Source organism: Gracilinanus agilis, chromosome 5, assembly GCF_016433145.1.
Source record: "Gracilinanus agilis isolate LMUSP501 chromosome 5, AgileGrace, whole genome shotgun sequence".
NCBI classification, from domain to species: Eukaryota; Metazoa; Chordata; class Mammalia; order Didelphimorphia; family Didelphidae; genus Gracilinanus; species Gracilinanus agilis.
The window spans coordinates 283,228,543-283,244,326 of record NC_058134.1 but is presented as its reverse complement, the minus strand read 5'-3'; the positions used below and the strand labels follow the sequence as shown (position 1 = coordinate 283,244,326).

The window sequence follows — 15,784 nt, the reverse complement described above, 5'->3', positions numbered from 1 at the left end:
CCATGACTGAACAGTTGTTCTCACACCAAAGAGGGCAGAAGCCCGAGGTGGGCCCGAGGGCTCAGAGCAGGAGGCCCCCCGCCTTGGTCTGATGGGGGGTACGGGCACATCCATCTGCGGGGAGTCTTTGTGCTTTACCCTGGGGCTGGGGGGCTGCATGTGAGGCCCCCCATCGAACACTCCCAGTTCCCTCTCCCCGTGCCGCCCTCAGACTGGGTGTTCTCGGCCCGGTGGTTGGACACCTTCTCCCTCAGGCCCCTCCCCGATTCCAACGCTAGCACCATGGGGTGGGTTTGGGGGGGGAGGACAGGCAGGTGTGACAGATTGCTTAGAGAAAGATTCCACTAGAATCCAGTGAATTGTGCTCAGTTCTCTTTACTTCCTACAACCGAGTACATGGGTCACGGGGTGGGGATGGGGGGAACAAGGGACGTGGCCCATCCCCTGCGCCCCCCAACACACCTGCACACAGGATGGTGGTGTTTGCAGCATCACAGGTCATGCAGGTCAAGAGGGGAGAGGAGCAGACACACAGAGAGGAGCCCCCCGATGGGCAGCGGACAAAGAACATTCTCACATGCTGCCATCTGCACAGCCGGACACGAGGAAATCCTCAGGCCTCCGCTCTTCCCTCTCCCCTGTCTCACTTGGCTCCCAGGAAGGGGGAACTATTGCTTTGAGAGAGCCACCTTGGGGGTGCTGCCAGCAGGGCAGCCCCACTCCACCCCCACCCCAATTTGGCACATCTGCCAGACCCATAGCCTTGAGGGCAGACGCCCTCACTCTTGGGCTCCCGTGGCTTGAGGGAGGCTTTCGTTCTCCATTCTTCTCCTGTCTTCACTAACTGACCCCTCTCCAGCCATGTTCCCTCCTCCCTGCGCCCTGGACACACACCCAACGCTGAGCTATCCAGGTGTGACAAGGGGATGAGGAGATTAAGGGTGGGGAGCGGGTTTGGAAGCAGAGACCCCACCCTGGAGTGGGGGCAAGACTGGCACAACAGCTACTTTAGTGCAATTGGAGATGGTGCCCAGAACAAGGGAGAGCCGGTCCCCTCGGCTCCCGGTGGGCAGTCCAGTGCTCAGGCCCGAGGGGAATGAGGGGGTGAGAGGACTGGGACTGGGATGAATCCACCCTCATCACTATCACGTGCCCTCCCAAGTGCTAGTTACAGTTTCTATCACTTCACACAAACGGGCAACAGCAGCCTTGGAGTTAGTACCTTCAAGTAGTTAAGAAAAGCAGCACCCCGCCGCCACCCCCCAAAGCTGGAGTTTGGTCACTTCTCTGGAAGGGTTTTAGGGGAGACAAGCCAGACCCTCCTCTCAGACCTCTGGGCTTGGACCTCAAGTATTCATTGCCTTGACCCTTCCTTACTCACCAGCGGAGAGCCAACCTGACTATGCCAAGGACCCCGTGGAAGGAGAGGGCTGGAACCACTTTGACCAGGCAGAGGAAGGGGCCACTTAGTTCCCCTCCCCATCCCCCTACACTCTGAAATGACAGGGGTGAGGAGATCCCCTACCATCCCCCCAGGGGGGCTTCTGGGCTGTTGTCTGTAAGGCTATTTTCCTTTGCTGGAATCAGGGAAGGAAGGGAAGAGAGAAAGGAGAAACACAGACTGGGGCCTGGGGTTGGGAATGGCCAAGGAGGGGAAAGGAGGAAAGGGCTTCCTTCCTGGAACGTGAGGTCCGCTGGAGCTGTGACCCAAGAAACACTCATGCGTAATCTTCAGAGACCCTCCCATCCCCTGCTCTCCAGCCCAGCTCTCTGAAGGACTCTGGAGAAGACACTGGAGGAGTCGCTCTGCAGAGCATTTCCCAAGGCCCTCAGTCCTCATTTCCCCTTCAAGGCCAAGGGAACACAGGGGCGGTCAGTGGGGCAACATTGGTGGATGTTAGTGGAAACAGTATTGAGTTTTCCTTTGGTTACATATTGAAGGCAAAGGTGAGCTGGACTTACAGTCTAGACGGAGGGGGTGAAGAGAGGGAAAGGGCCCTGGGGAGACACGAAGGAAGGCAGGCCCTCCCCCACAATTCCACCCCAAGAAACACAAGTCTTATTGGGGGTGAGGGTCCCTCAATGTTATCTCCCCCACCCCCCACAGCACCAAACAAGAAGAATAGAAGCCCCTTCCCTACGGGCTGTTCCCCACCCCAACCTGGGCTGTACATTCAGTGGTTTTCAGCAGTCCTATGGCTCGGGGGTGGCAGGGTGGGGGAGGTAGCCCCATCAGTCTCAGCTGGACAAGTGGCAGTGACCCTGGTCTCTCTGTTCTACTAGGACCCACGATTTGTGCCTTTCTATTTTAGGAGTGGGAGCATGAGCGCCCCCCTCCAACTGCCCAATGTCCCTCAGATCAGAAAAGCCCCCCAAATCAGAAACTAAAAACTGGCTCTCATCAGCTGTCTTTTCCCACCAATCTCCTTTGTCTTCTCCATAATGCTCTTTGCTGGGACCCTGGGGCTGCTCTCCAGGACCTCTCTAGGGAGGCCTTTTCCACAAAAGTGCTTATTACTTGAAGCAAGTGCTTTAGAGCTTTTTTTTTTTGGGGGGGGGTAGCCTAGGGAAGGAAGGGGAAAGAGATGTCTACTCCCTCCCCTTCCTGGGGAAGGACCGGGGGCCATTCTGCCTTTGTTTAATTTCTCCACACCCGTTTAAGTCAAAAAGTTTTACAAAAACTGAAAATTAAAATAAATATGCAGTGGCCATGAGTATGGGACAAGATGCTTCAAAAACAACAGGGGCATGGGAGCCCAGGGTGGGGCAGGGAATTTCCTTTGGCATAAGGAGAGGAGGCTGCTCATCCTCCAGGCCCCCTCACCAATTACACAAGGGGCTAAGGGGAGCCCCCTCTTTCCCCAGCAATGCTGACTCTGTGCTGAAGGGGCAAAGCCTGGGCAGCCACCAGAAATCTCTTTTAGCACAAGAATGGGGCGCTTTGCAAACACTCAGATTCTTACTGACATTGTTGAGCATCAATAAAGGAGAACACGACTGACACCCAGACGGGCTCCTCTGGAAAACCCGTGTTGTCCCCTCTACCCAAATCCCTGCATCAAAACGAGGATGGGAAGGGGGGATGAGAAGGCTTGGAAGAAAGCATCAGAGTGGGTGAGTGCACTTTGAAAAGCCAGCAGGGACTGGGGAGCAGGGGCGGGGCTACAGCCCTTAGAGAGAGGTCATATTGATTGTCATTTAGGGAAGGAGCGGGGAGCAGGAAGGCAGGGGGAAGGGGCAGCGAAAGGCCCTTTGGCTTTAACAGGATGGAAAACTAGAAGCTGCACAGTTCTTCTCACCAACAATGGTCATTTCAAAGCTTTGAAATGGTTTAGGGGAACAGTGATGGGGGTAGGGGGAACAAAGGGGAAGAGAGAGAGATGGGGGGGGGGACACAGAGACCAAGAAGAATGGCAGAGAAGAGGTCTCAGACAAGCCACAGAAAACTGGATAAATGAACACTTGGGGGGTGTCGGAGAGGGAGGGGGTCCCTGGGATGTCCCCTAATGCCCCAACATCATTCTACGCAGAGATGGTGGAAGAGAAGTCCAAATGGGAAAAGAAGTAAAACTAAGAAGAATTCGAGTGAGGCTGGGGGGGTATGGGGGGCCCTTGTGATTCTCTGGGGGGGGGGCACAAAAGCACTATGTAAACGAGGCCAGTCCAGTTTTCAGGAAACAATACTGATGGCAACTGAGGAATAGTGAGAGAAGGGATCGGGTATGGCCTCTGTTCAAGTTATGTGTCTTGGCTCCTGGCTGAGGTATTGCATGTGAGGCGGGGAACACTAGATTGGGGGGGGGGGGCGGGATATCTGGGAGGCTTGGCTGGGAGATGGATGGTTAGGGCATCTAAGGGGACCAGGGCCAAATTCAATGCTACATTTAGAGAAAAATTTGCCCCCCACCTTCCCTGGTTCACTGTGTCAGGCAGGGCTTTAGGAAGCTGGTTAGTAAAGGCCCCAGCCTGACCCCCCAGCATCCCCAGCACCTGGGGTCAGGGACTCTGGTCTACCTTCCCACTCTGAGGAGTGCTCTGAGTCTCAGGTGTTGGTGGTCTCTAGTCTGCCCCTGCCCCTCCTACCATCTTTGGCTTCAGATCATCAGGGATTGGGGTGGGGGTGTTCTTGGACATACAGACGATCGAGGCAAAGGGGGAGGCCTGGAGGAACCCAGGATGGGGACAGCCCTCCTTCCACACATACGAACAAGCACATGCTTGAGACTTACACAGAACACGAGAGGGCCGTGGCCTTGAAATGGGCAGGAAATTCATTTGTGTCTTCCACTAAGGGGGAAATGCTTCCTTCAAAATTCAGGACAAGCCTAAGCATGGAGGGGAGAGGAGGGAGAGGAGGGAGAGGAGGAAAAGGAACAGGAGGAGGAGGAGCAGGAGGAGGAGGAAGAGGAGGAGGGAGCCACAGGTGCTGCTCTTCCCCAAAGGAGTGAAAATGAAGAAGCAAGGTTAAAGTGCATGGTGAGGGGGCCAAGAAGGGGCAGAGCCAGCCCTTGGTTTGCATATGAGGAAGTGGGGGGAGAAGGGAGCAGATCTCGGGGTCCCAGGTACAGTAGTTGTCGCTTCAAGTGTTTTGCATTTGGATCAGAGGGGGAGGGGGTGCCAGGGTGGATGGGAGGGGAGAGGAAGAAGCTCCAGGCCTCAGTGCTAAAGGTCTTCCCCACCACCACCCAGCTGCCCCTACCGGGCAAGGGGGGCACCTCCAGAGTGCTCACACAGTACCAGAAATTAAGGCTTCTCACTGCTTCGGGGGGAGAGAGGCTAGCCGAGCAGGAAGGGCAGTGATCGGGACAGGGGATGGGTAACTGCCTGGCTCCAGAGGCAGGAAAACTGGAGGAGGGACAAAAAAGGAAGCAGAAGGGGCAGAGAGTGGGCAGCGAGATCAAAGGAGCCAGGCATTTAGTAATTTTGTTCAGGTTACTTGGCAGAAGGGCCTGCCCTGGGGGCACCGAGAGTGTCTGCGAATTCCCTGGTGGCCCACTAATGCCCTGCTCGGTTCGGGCATCCCAGGGGTGAGCAGCTTCTCTCCAGCCCTTTCCCTCCTTCCCCTGTAACTTATCCCCACTCCCAGCCCCCCCATCACCCAAGTCGTGTTCTCCTTTAAAGTGCCCTATATTTATAGACATTTTCTAAATAAATAGAATAAGATATCAGGTCACCGGTGTGGGGAGACCAGCGGAGGATCTACTCTGAGTAGCAGCCGTCTAAGCCGATGGCGCCGTGCCGCTCCTGGCTGTAGGGACAGGAGGCCCCGTGGGGCAGAGCGCCGCAGCCGCCCACTGTCTTGGCAGCAGCGATGCCACAGTTCTTGAGCAGGCTGAAGCTGAAGGGGCTGACGGCGTCCTTAGGTGGGAAAGGCTTCATGGTGGAGAGGATCAAGGCCAGACAGTCCGCCACATCTTTGTTGGGCGCACAGGCCAGAGCTGGAGTGTGACCTGCAGGGCAGATCAGGGGAAACTGAGGTACGGGCCCTTTGATCTCCTCCCCCATCACCCTGGCTCCCCACAAGCCTATGGAAGGGAGCCCAGGCAGTCAAGTGCCTGGCATGCTAAGCGTGTCCCAGTTCAGGAAAGAGCATGGGGGTCAGCGCATCGGGAAGGGGAGGGCAGGCAAGGAGGGCGCAGGAAGCACGCCCGCCCGGAGACTCTTGGGGCTCTCCTTTGTTTCCTCTCAAAAGGAAACTCCTGTCACTTGGCCTCCTCTCAAGGGCCCAGAAAGAGGGATTAGGGGGGCTGGGCCCCCTCCCCTGGGGTCAGGAGGTCATCTCCTGTATAGTGTCCCTGACCCCAACCCAGGGGGGGCTCTGGGCCCCACCCCACCTTCTTCATCTACAGCCAGCACTGTGGCCCCACGACTGAGCAGCGCCTGCACCACAGAAGCCAGGCCATTCCGGGCAGCGATGTGGAGTGGCCTTGGAGGGAGAAAAAGAAGAGGAATAAATGAGGGGGACCAGTCTGGAGGGGAAGGCGTCTGCAGAACCCCTGGGCCCTCCTTGTCCCTAGGAGGACTTTCTTTTCCCCCATCTGCCACCCCAACCTTAGGCCCTCCTGCATGAACACTCACATCTGCAGTGCACTGTTGGTGGCATTGATAAGGCCAAGGTCTTGAGTTTCCGCCAGGATTAACAGGGCACATTTCTCGTGGCCCTGAGGGAAAGTGGGGGGAAGAGAGGGGATAAAAGGATGACTAAAAGGAGGACACAGTCAAGAGCAGGAGAGAACAATGGGTGCTGCCGAGTCTGACCCCAGGGAAACCCCAAAGCTGCTTCTGGGCTCCTCATCCTGTCCCTCCCTCCTTGTCTGCTGCAGGAGACAACCGGCCTCGGTTCCCCAGCCTGTCCCCAGCCGATGCTGCCCTACCTTGCTGCATGCCAGGTGCAGGGCAGTGTTCTTGTTCCCATCCAGCACGGTCAGGTCTGCTTTCGCTTGATATAACAGAAACTCTGCCATGGCGAAGAGGAAGAGCGTCACGAAGGCCCCAGAGCCTCCCAAGCCCGCTGCCCATCTCTCTCTCAGCATGCATCGCCCTGCCCCGGTGCTCCAGAACTCTGCCCCCTCCCATGCACACCCCCTACCCCAGCACGCATGGCACGCACCAACGGCAGCAGTTTGCCCATTCTCAGCTGCAGTCATGAGAGCCGTCCTGCCGGCCTGATCGATGGCATCCACCTCAGCTTGGTGCCTCAGCAGCATCTGGAGCCCAGAGACATTGTCTGCGAAGGCAGCAGCATGAAGGGGGGTCCTGTAGGTGGGGGAGGGAGTAGAAAAAGCAGGGGAGGCTACTCAGCCTAGGGGAGTGAGGCTAGGGGAGGGGGCAGTTAGTTCGGGGTCCCGGGCATCACTCCCCAGGGGCCACGCCACTCACCGTCCTTTGGCATCGCGGCTATTCACAATCTTGGCACCCAGCGCTCCTAGCAGCATCTCTGTGGTGCTGTCCTGGTTGTTGATTCTGAGCAGAGAGAGAAAGGGTCTCACCAGGAGAAGGAGGAAGCAGGCCGCTAACTGCCCCCAGGGGAAGGGGAAGGGAGGAGGTCACTCACACTGCACAGTGCAAAGGAGTGAAGGGGTTTCCTTCTAGGTATGAGAATGGGCTGTGTTCAAGTAACAACTCCAGACAATCTTCGTGTCCTGAAGGGTGCAGAAGAAGGAAAGGAGAGAGAGAAGGGGACGAAGTGAGAGCAAAGCTCCCATTGTCCAGCAGTCTCCCCACATGATCCCATCATACTCCCCAATCTCAGGCCAGCAGTCGGGTCCCTTCAGCCCTGAGGCCCCCGCCCCAATCCCCAGTGCCCACCATCCCTTGGCCCCTGACCAGTGTAGGAGGCCCAGTGCATGGGAGAGTAGCCACTGTAGTCCACTACAGCATCCAAGGGATCTGTGGACAGGGCGGCCTGTAACAAGGTCCTCAAGACAGCTGTGTGGCCACAGGCTGAGGCCAGGTGGATCGGCGTCCTGCCCTTGAAATCTCGGCATAGTACAAAGGCGTCGTGGTCCAGAAGGGCTGCCAGACAGTCCTCACAGCCAGTCACCGCCTAGGAGTCAGCGATACAGGGGTCAACCTAGCTCTTCCCTCTTGGACTAAGAGCCTAGCCCTGACCACGGGGGGGGGGGGGGGCGAGCACTGGGGGATTCCTCCTTTTACCCACCACCCAGCACCCTGAATCTCTCTATGGAAGCCAACCAGCACAGAAAGGAGTGGTCCCGAGGCTCACGAGTGGAGGGTGACAGACCAAAGGAAGAATAAAGGGCCCAAGAAGAGGGAGCTAAGGAAAACTGGAGTCCACGAGCTGGCCATCCCACTGATTAGGCATATGAGGGGGACAGGGGAAAGAGAGGATGATGGGATGTCTAAGTGTGTGTGAGCTATGTGCAGAACCATGAATGATAACAAGAGCCAACATTTACATGTGTGTATAATAAAATCACATACGTGCTATGTGTACAGATATCCACAGACAGACACTCACAAATATTTAATTTTCAAGTCTATGAAGCACTTTACTCTGAATAACCCTTCGAGATAAGTGGTGCCAGAGTTAATAATCCCATTTTAGAGAAGAGGAAGCTCAGTGAGATTAAATGACTGGCCCATGATCACAAAGTGTTGGAGGCCGGACTGCAACCCAAGATCTCCTGATTCCAAGTTCAATGTTCCTCCTATGTGGCGTCCCAGCAGGATATCAGCAAACAGAATGGAGGCGGATAACAAGATGGTTCACTGCCCATCACCATGCTAGGGGTCCCCAAACTGACTCCCCAATACTGGTCGGCATCAGCTTCACACACCTCAAATTTCTGTCCATTACCACAGCTCTGCCTGGGAAGACCGAGCACTCACCCCACGGTGCAAGGCAGTTCGACCCCGGCGATCAGCTGCATCAGCCGTTGACCCTTTTTCCAGCAGGAGGTGCACACAGTCCACGTGGCCATTCATGATGGCCAACATTAGTGGGGTCCTGAAGGCAAGATGGGAAAAAGCAAAGAGCATCAGCGTGAGAAGTCTGCCCCAGACCAAGGCCTCGAGCCCCCCGTGCCCCCACACTCACTGTCCGTGGGCATCTATGACATCAGTGATATTAGCTCGCTCTCCACTGTCAATCAGTAGGTGTAGGGAGTCGGTGTGACCAGAAGCAGCTGCGGGAGAAGGAGGCACGTCAGAGCCGGGTGGGGACACGGGCCAAGGGAGAAAAAGGAAGCAGGGAAAGAGGTCCAGAGGAAGCCAGAGTCAGCTCCTGAGAGGGGCAATGTGCAGGGAAATGGGATTCTCCTTGGGGGTTCTTCTGAGGAAGACAGAGAAGGAAGGGGATCCTACAGGATGCACAGCAGAGACCCAGAACTAGACCTTAATATTCTATTTCAGTATGACTCAGAATAACAAAAAAATGGACACATAGAGCGCAACAAATATAGATGTAATTATTCTCCAGATTGCCCCTACCCACACCCAGTGGCTTGCTAAGGTGTAGCAGCAGAAGTGTCAAAACTCCTCAGTGGCTGGAACCAGACTGAAATGTAACTGGGAAATGTTGAATAAAAATACAGTAAAACGGAGAGGATGCTAATCTGTGGTTTTCTAAGCCTGTAAGAGGGCAGCTGATTTGGCTATTTGAGATGGACACACCAGTGGTCTCCAGCAGTGCTGTCAAAGCCGAAGAGAAAGGGGGCACCAGTAAACCATACCTAAGGGTTCCTGCAGGCAGCAGAGTGACTTAGAAAATTGCACTTTAACACTATCTATGCTCTGCTATAGTTAACATTTCTAATCGTATTTTCACCTGGTTCTGAGCGGGTTGACCCCTCTGGTGTACAGAATGACTGAATGAATTTCTGGGACTCATTGTGGGCAGGAGCGGCCCCTACCAGCAGCATGGAGGGGTGTCCACTTCCGCTTGCGCTCCTTGACCAGGGCAGAGGCTCCATGGGCCGTGAGCACCTCCACACACTCTGTGGAGCCACGTTCTGTGGCCAGGAACAGCGCAGTCCGGCCTTTGTGGTCCCTCACATCCAGATTCACCAGCGTCTCCGCCAGTGTCTTCAGTGCTTCACAGTGACCATTATAGGCCTGGGAGAGTATGGAAACCAAAATGGAGATAATCCTGGGTGTACTTTGCCAACTCCTTGGACCCAACTAGCAAACACCTTGCCAAAATGTTTCCCAAACCATTAGACACAAAATGGGCTTGACATTTTTGGTTAACTCCCTTTTCCTCAAGGTTACTCCCCCAAAAAGGCCAGGAAAGAGAATCTAGGTAGGCTGGGAGGAAACCTCCATTGTGCCAGCTCCTGGGCTGAGCTGGCCCTCAGGGCTCTGCTGTGCACTAGGGTGGGGGAACAAAAGGAACAGCCAGGGAGGGAAATGGCCCACAGGAAAGACTCACAGCTAAGTGCAAAGGGCTGACTGGAATGGTGTTCTCCACGTCCTCCAGGCAGTTAAAAGACATTTCTAGGAGCTGAAAAGGATGAGCCATCGATGAGGAATCTGGAGCTGCCCGCAGGCTGCGGCCCAGAGCCCTCTCACTTCTTCTCAAGGCCTGGCCCCCACCTCCTCTTGCTCTGAGGCCTCTGAGGCCCTGCCAGGCCACCCCCACCTACCAGCTCAAGGTTCTGTCTGTTGCCATAGGCGGCTGCATAGTGCACGGCTGTGTAACCCTGCCTGTCCCGCAGGGAGGGGTCTGCACCGTTATCCAGTAAAAACTCCAGACAGCTGTGGGAAGAAAGGCCATTAGAGAAGGTCACCAGGAGGGGCTAGAGCCTGGGCCAGATACAGGGGCTCACAGGAAGGCAGGCTAGAGCATTCTCTGTGCCCCATGATGCATCCTCGGCAGAGTCCTCGCCTGCTGTGTTCCCTCCTGGCCTTGCTCCCCCATCTCCACTCTCAAAGCTAACTTAGATGACAGCTCATTCATAAGACCTTCCCTGTTGTTTACACCAGCCTTCCCCAGGCTCCTCTCTTTTGTGTGTCCCTCAGTTGAGGGTCTACTGGGAGGCAGAATGTGAGTGGGAGGGCCTTCTTCCCTCAGTGGTGGTGTGACCCTGGACCAGTCACTCTCCGAGTCTCATTTTGTTCCTCTGTAAAATGGAGCAATCTCTCTATTGCCTTGTACTGCTTCCTTCCCAAGCTTCACCAGGGTTAAACGGAGCAACTCTTTAAGAGCGTCTCCAGGCTAGGGAGTATTACCTAAGTGTAGACCCATTAGGCTATCTCCAATCTCAGCTGAAGCAGGAGCCCCTTGCTTTGCAGCCCACAAGATCCTGGAGCTGAGCACAATGCCTCCAGAGTATGGCCGGGGAAAAAGACGAGGGAAGCCCAGGGGAGCAGGATGGGACATAAAGAACCCAAAGGATGTGGGCATCTTGGGGGCCCCAGGGACTACTCACAAGAAGGCCTCCTTCCTCCGGGACGCCTTCAGTGGCTCGTCCTCTTCAGGGTCGTGGCTGGCAGCCGAGTGAGGCTCCGCTCTAGGCACAAAGGGTACCATCAGGAGGGAGGGAAGAGGCAGGCCCAGGAGCCAAGGGCCAGGTGGATGGGCGAGGGGAACTCACCTCCGGTAGGTGTCGGAAGCGGCAGCGTAGTGCAGAGGGGAGCAGCCTTTACAGTCAGCCTCGTTGATGCCCGCTCCAGCAGTCACCAGTGTCACTGCACACTGGTAGCTGCCATTGGCAGCTGCATAGTGCAATGGGGTCCTAGCAGAGCCAGCAAGTGGGACAAAAGATTAATGAAGACCTCTTAACTCTGCTGAGAGCCAAGGCAAAGCAGCCCTCACGAGGGTCCCCCATCAGATGTTGCGTGGCCGCGTTCCCCAAGCCCACCTTGCCCTGCCACGCACCTTCCAAACTTGTCTCTCCTTCTCAAGTCAGCTCCACTGCTCAACAGCAAATTAAGACATTCAACATTCCTATAAGGGGGAGGGTGGCAAAGGGTTAGGAAAAAACTGGCACCTGAGGAAGGACCAGCTTGGCTGCAGATGCCACTGCTGGTAGCAAAGAGTGGGCCCGAGGAAATGGGCCTCCCCTGGAGCCCAAGAACAAGGCAGCGCACCCTCCAGAAGCAGCAGCATGGAGACAGGTCCGGCCAAGGTTATCAGGCGTGTTGATGTCGAAACCAGCAGAGAGAACATGCTCGTTACTGAGTGAAGACACGATGCTGTACAGCTGACCTAAAGCAGGACGAGTACCCGCGTTTCAGGCCTCTGGGCAATGGTCAGAGAGAGGCCCCGTTACCTGGCCATCCGCTAACCATCCCACGGCACCCACCTGAGGAGAGAAGCTTACGACAACAGTCTGAGAATCCAAAGAGAACAGCTAAGTGCAGGGGGAACATATCGTGGATGCCTCGCCTAGAGAAAGCACAGGCCAACAGTGAGCCCTTGGGCCAAGCAGCCACCTGCCTGGGAGAGGGGCAGCCGGTAAGGTGTGAGGGGGAGAGCGGAAGCTCACCGGGCAGTGTCAGCACCATTGGTCATAAGGGTGCTGATGAGCAGCTCATGTCCATAGCGGGCAGCCACATGCAACGGCGTATTCCCATATTTGTCAGCGCAGTCAATTTCACTGCCTGAGAAAGACAGACGGAAACAAAACGAACTCAGACAGAAACAAACTGTGGGCCTGAGGCTAGTAACAAACTTCGGAGATCATACCTATAAAAAGTCATAAAAAGGAACAGAGGAACAGCAAGGTGGCTCAGTGGCTAGAGAGCCAGGTGGTCCTGACCTCAGACACTTCATAGCTAGGTGACCCTGGGCAACTGCCTGGCCCTTGCTGCTCTTCTGTCTTAGAACTGATACTGAGTATCGATTCTCAGAGAGAGAATGAGGGTTACTTAAAAAAAGAAAAAGAAAGTAATAGGAAGGGATTGAGCATGAGATAGGAGAATCAGAAAGAATTGTTATATATAGATACAGAAAATTTAAACAGAAATACAGAAAATGTAAAAACAAAGGTATTAATGAAATTTATTTAAAAGAAAGAAGACAGGCAAGAGTGACCAACAAAATAGAATCTTTGGAAAGCCCATGGGGAATAAAGATCTGGAATCCCTATGGGAAGGAGAACAACATAATCCCTGGGGTCCATACCATTCTGGATAAGGATCTGAGATCGGGTGAAACGCCCATGGATGGCAGCCATATGCAAGGGACTCTTTCCTTCCTTGCTCTGAGGAAAACAAAACTGCTCTCAGCATAAAACAGAGAAGAGCCTAATCCAGATTCCCTCCCAAAGGACATATTTGCAGACATCAATGCCCAAAGTGGACATTTCCTTGGAGATTAGCAGAGTATCGTGTACAACTCTGGAGAAAAGGGAGTAACTGTGGCTTTAAACCTTTTCTCAATAATTTAATGACATGGGATTCTTCCAGGTCCATCTAATCAAGATCAGACCAGAACCCCCTGCGGCGTGATCCCATAGCCAGGTCCCTGCTCCACCATTCTAGAGCCTCCTCCTCGGTCACCTGGAAATTGACATCTGCCCCATTGTTGACCAATAGTTCCAAGCAGAGTGCACCATTAGTGGAGACTGCAGCCACATGCAATGGAGTAAATCCCTTGTCATTGGGCTGGTTGACGTTAGCGCCTGCATTCACCAGCTCGTTGGCCACAGCATCCTGGCCCAGGTAGCAGGCAATGTGCAGAGCCGTGTTCCCATAGGCATTGGGCTCATCGATCTGGAACGGTGGGGAATGACAAGAGAGGAAGGATGGTATATCTGGCCAAAGAAATCCAAATCCCAGTGCTCCAGTTCCTGCCCTCTTGGGCCCTTAGCTCCCACAATCTGTGGCTGTCAGTCCTGCCCCATCTCCCCTGTGCCCAAGCTTCCTGATGCTGACCTTATCTCCCCACACAACCTCTCCCACAGTTCCCAAGTCCCTGACCTCAGCGCCCAGCCGTAGCAGGTGCTTGACCACATCGATCTGACCATTGGCAGCAGCTGTGTGAAGCAGCCCGTAGCCCTTCCGGTCCTTGCAACTAGGATCTGCGCCCCGGGCCACCAATAGCTTCAGAACCTCCAAATGTCCTAAGAGGGGAACAAATTAAAGACAAGGCTAAGGGGACCAGAGAATAAACTCTGTTGCAGGCCCCCTACCCCAGAGCCCCCAAATCTCTAAGTCAGGACTATCTATGTAGGCCAAACATCATTTTTCTACTTAGATTCTTCCTTACCTAGAAAAGCTGCCCAATGCAGTGGCTGCCGCTCCTTTTTGTCACAGACATTCAGACTGGCCCCCTTGTTCAGGAGCAGGTTCACCATCTGCGTGAGAACAGGGGAGACTTCCCTTCAGAGCTCTGCCCTTCACTATCCCTAGTCATCTCATTCTAAAGGTTTGTCACTCTCAGGAAACTGAGGAGAGAAGTGATATGAGGCAGGAAGGACCATGGACAGGGACTGATGGGGAAAGCAGACTAGGGAAAGTAAAGGAGTAGGGGGATGGGCATGGAAAGACAAGTCCCACAGCCAGTGTCTGGTACAGAGTCCTTACCTCCAGGTGTCCACTATGCACGGCATGGTGCAGGGCACTGCGCCCACTTCGATCGGCCACATTGAGGCTGCTCAGCAGCGGGGCCAGGGCTTCAGCACATTTGGTGGCCCGGTTGGCAGCAGCCACATGCAGTGGTGTCTGCCATAGCTTGTCCCGGGCATTCACGTCTGCTGAATGTGCTAGGAGCAGCCCCAGAACTTTCTGATAGTGGAAATTTGTCAGGACAAGAAAAACAAAGAGTAGGAGATGAGGGGTCAAATCAGCTGACCTGGGCGCTTTAACCCACGACAAAAACAGCCACAACATCCAGAAAACACAGAACCCCTTTATCCACACAGTCTGCCTTCCTGTTCCCCTAAAGAAACCACCTTAACACCTCCTGACAGCCATCTGAATAGAACCTCTCTCCTCAGCTTTCCAGGGTGAGCACAACCAGCATCATTCTCCCAGTTTCTGGTTTAGTAGCCCCCCTCACATCCCCCTCCCCAAGCCAACACAGGCCTCCTAAAGATTCCTAGAGCCATCCTGCTCCCCAGAAAATTCCAGGGGAAAGAATGCCTCCCACCTTCCCAACTACACCCACCTCAACCACTGAAATAGCAATGGAAGAAAGCCCACGACCACCTCCACTGCCCAGCTGAACCCATAGCCAGCCCCCCCACTTTAAATCATCTTCCTGGGCAATCTCCCCAGGGCTTGGTTCTGACCTCTAGGATGATGGCTCAAGCCAGGGGAGTGCCGTGGCCCTGGGAGGGGCCCCCCTCCTGCGGGCCCCTCAGGGAGGGATGAGTCATTTCAGCCTGGCATTGGGGCCCCCTGCAGTCTGCCAGCAGAGTGCTAAGCTGCCCCTGACGTCAAATCAGCTGGCAGAGCTCAGCCCCCCATCCAGGGCCTGGCCGGAGGTCAGGAGGGAGGAGCCAGGTCTGCTTTTCCTCCCCAGATGGGACAGAGATGAGCCCAGAAGAGGATGACGGAGGTCTGGGCCTCCCCCATCCACCTCCCCGAGCTGGGGGGGGGGGGGTTGGGGTGCCCGCTGCCCCTACCTCGTTCCTAGAAGCGGCAGCACGATGGAGGGGGGTCAGCCACAGTGTGTCCTTAGCATTGACATTAGCACCTACAAAAGGAAAAGCCGTGGGTGGGTGGGCAAGCCGGCCCAGCTCATCATCACGCAGGGCGGGCAGCCTCCCTTACCTGACAGCAGTAGCAATTGGAGGATGGGGACGTCGCCCACGTAGGCAGCAGCATGCAGAGGGGTCCTTCTCTCTTGGTCCTGGAGAGCAAAGGGCTGGGCTAGGGGAGCGCGGGCTCCCCGCCCCCGCCCTCGCCCGGCCGGTCCCCCCATCCTCTCCCCTCCGCCCTGCCCCTGGCCCCCGCCCCCCGCCGTGGGCCGTCCGGCTCACCAGCACGTTGATGTTCTCCTTCTGCGAGAGGAGGGAGCGCACTTCCTCCACATCCCGGCTAAAGATGGCCTGGACCAGGGGCGGCTGCGGAGAGAGCAGAGGGCGGGCGGCTCATGGCTGACCGGGAGGGCGCCCTGTCACCGTCGCAAGGGCAGCGGGCCGCGGGGGCGGAGCGGGGCGGCGCGGGGCGGGCCCGGGGGAGGCCGCCCCGGCCTGGCCCGGCCCGGGGGTCCGCGGGAGTTTGGGGCGCGGGCCGGGCCTAGGCCGCACATCCCCGAGCTCGCGTGGCGGCGGCGCCCAGCGGGCAGCGGCTAGCGCGGTGACTGACCTGATCCGTGATGCTGAGGATCCCCATGGCCCGGCCCAGGCTCCGTCCGCATCGAGCTCCCGGC

The 15,784-nt window shown here is 55.9% G+C and overlaps 1 protein-coding gene across 1 annotated transcript; it reads right to left on the bottom strand.

Moving 5' to 3' along the window:
* Positions 1-5,128: 5,128 nt before the first annotated feature.
* Positions 5,129-15,784, bottom strand: ANKRD52 (ankyrin repeat domain 52). Its single transcript, XM_044679948.1, has 28 exons — positions 15,721-15,784; positions 15,393-15,476; positions 15,184-15,262; positions 15,036-15,106; positions 13,993-14,193; positions 13,676-13,763; positions 13,387-13,529; positions 12,967-13,179; positions 12,590-12,668; positions 11,952-12,066; positions 11,769-11,851; positions 11,554-11,671; positions 11,342-11,410; positions 11,058-11,198; positions 10,893-10,973; positions 10,107-10,218; positions 9,893-9,964; positions 9,375-9,576; positions 8,561-8,648; positions 8,353-8,470; positions 7,327-7,546; positions 7,055-7,142; positions 6,880-6,963; positions 6,611-6,756; positions 6,375-6,457; positions 6,079-6,161; positions 5,835-5,926; positions 5,129-5,450 (listed from the first exon to the last, which is right to left on the bottom strand). The coding sequence occupies exons 1-28, from the start codon at positions 15,745-15,747 to the stop codon at positions 5,200-5,202; spliced, it is 3,231 nt and encodes a 1,076-aa protein (XP_044535883.1). The 5' UTR covers positions 15,748-15,784; the 3' UTR covers positions 5,129-5,199.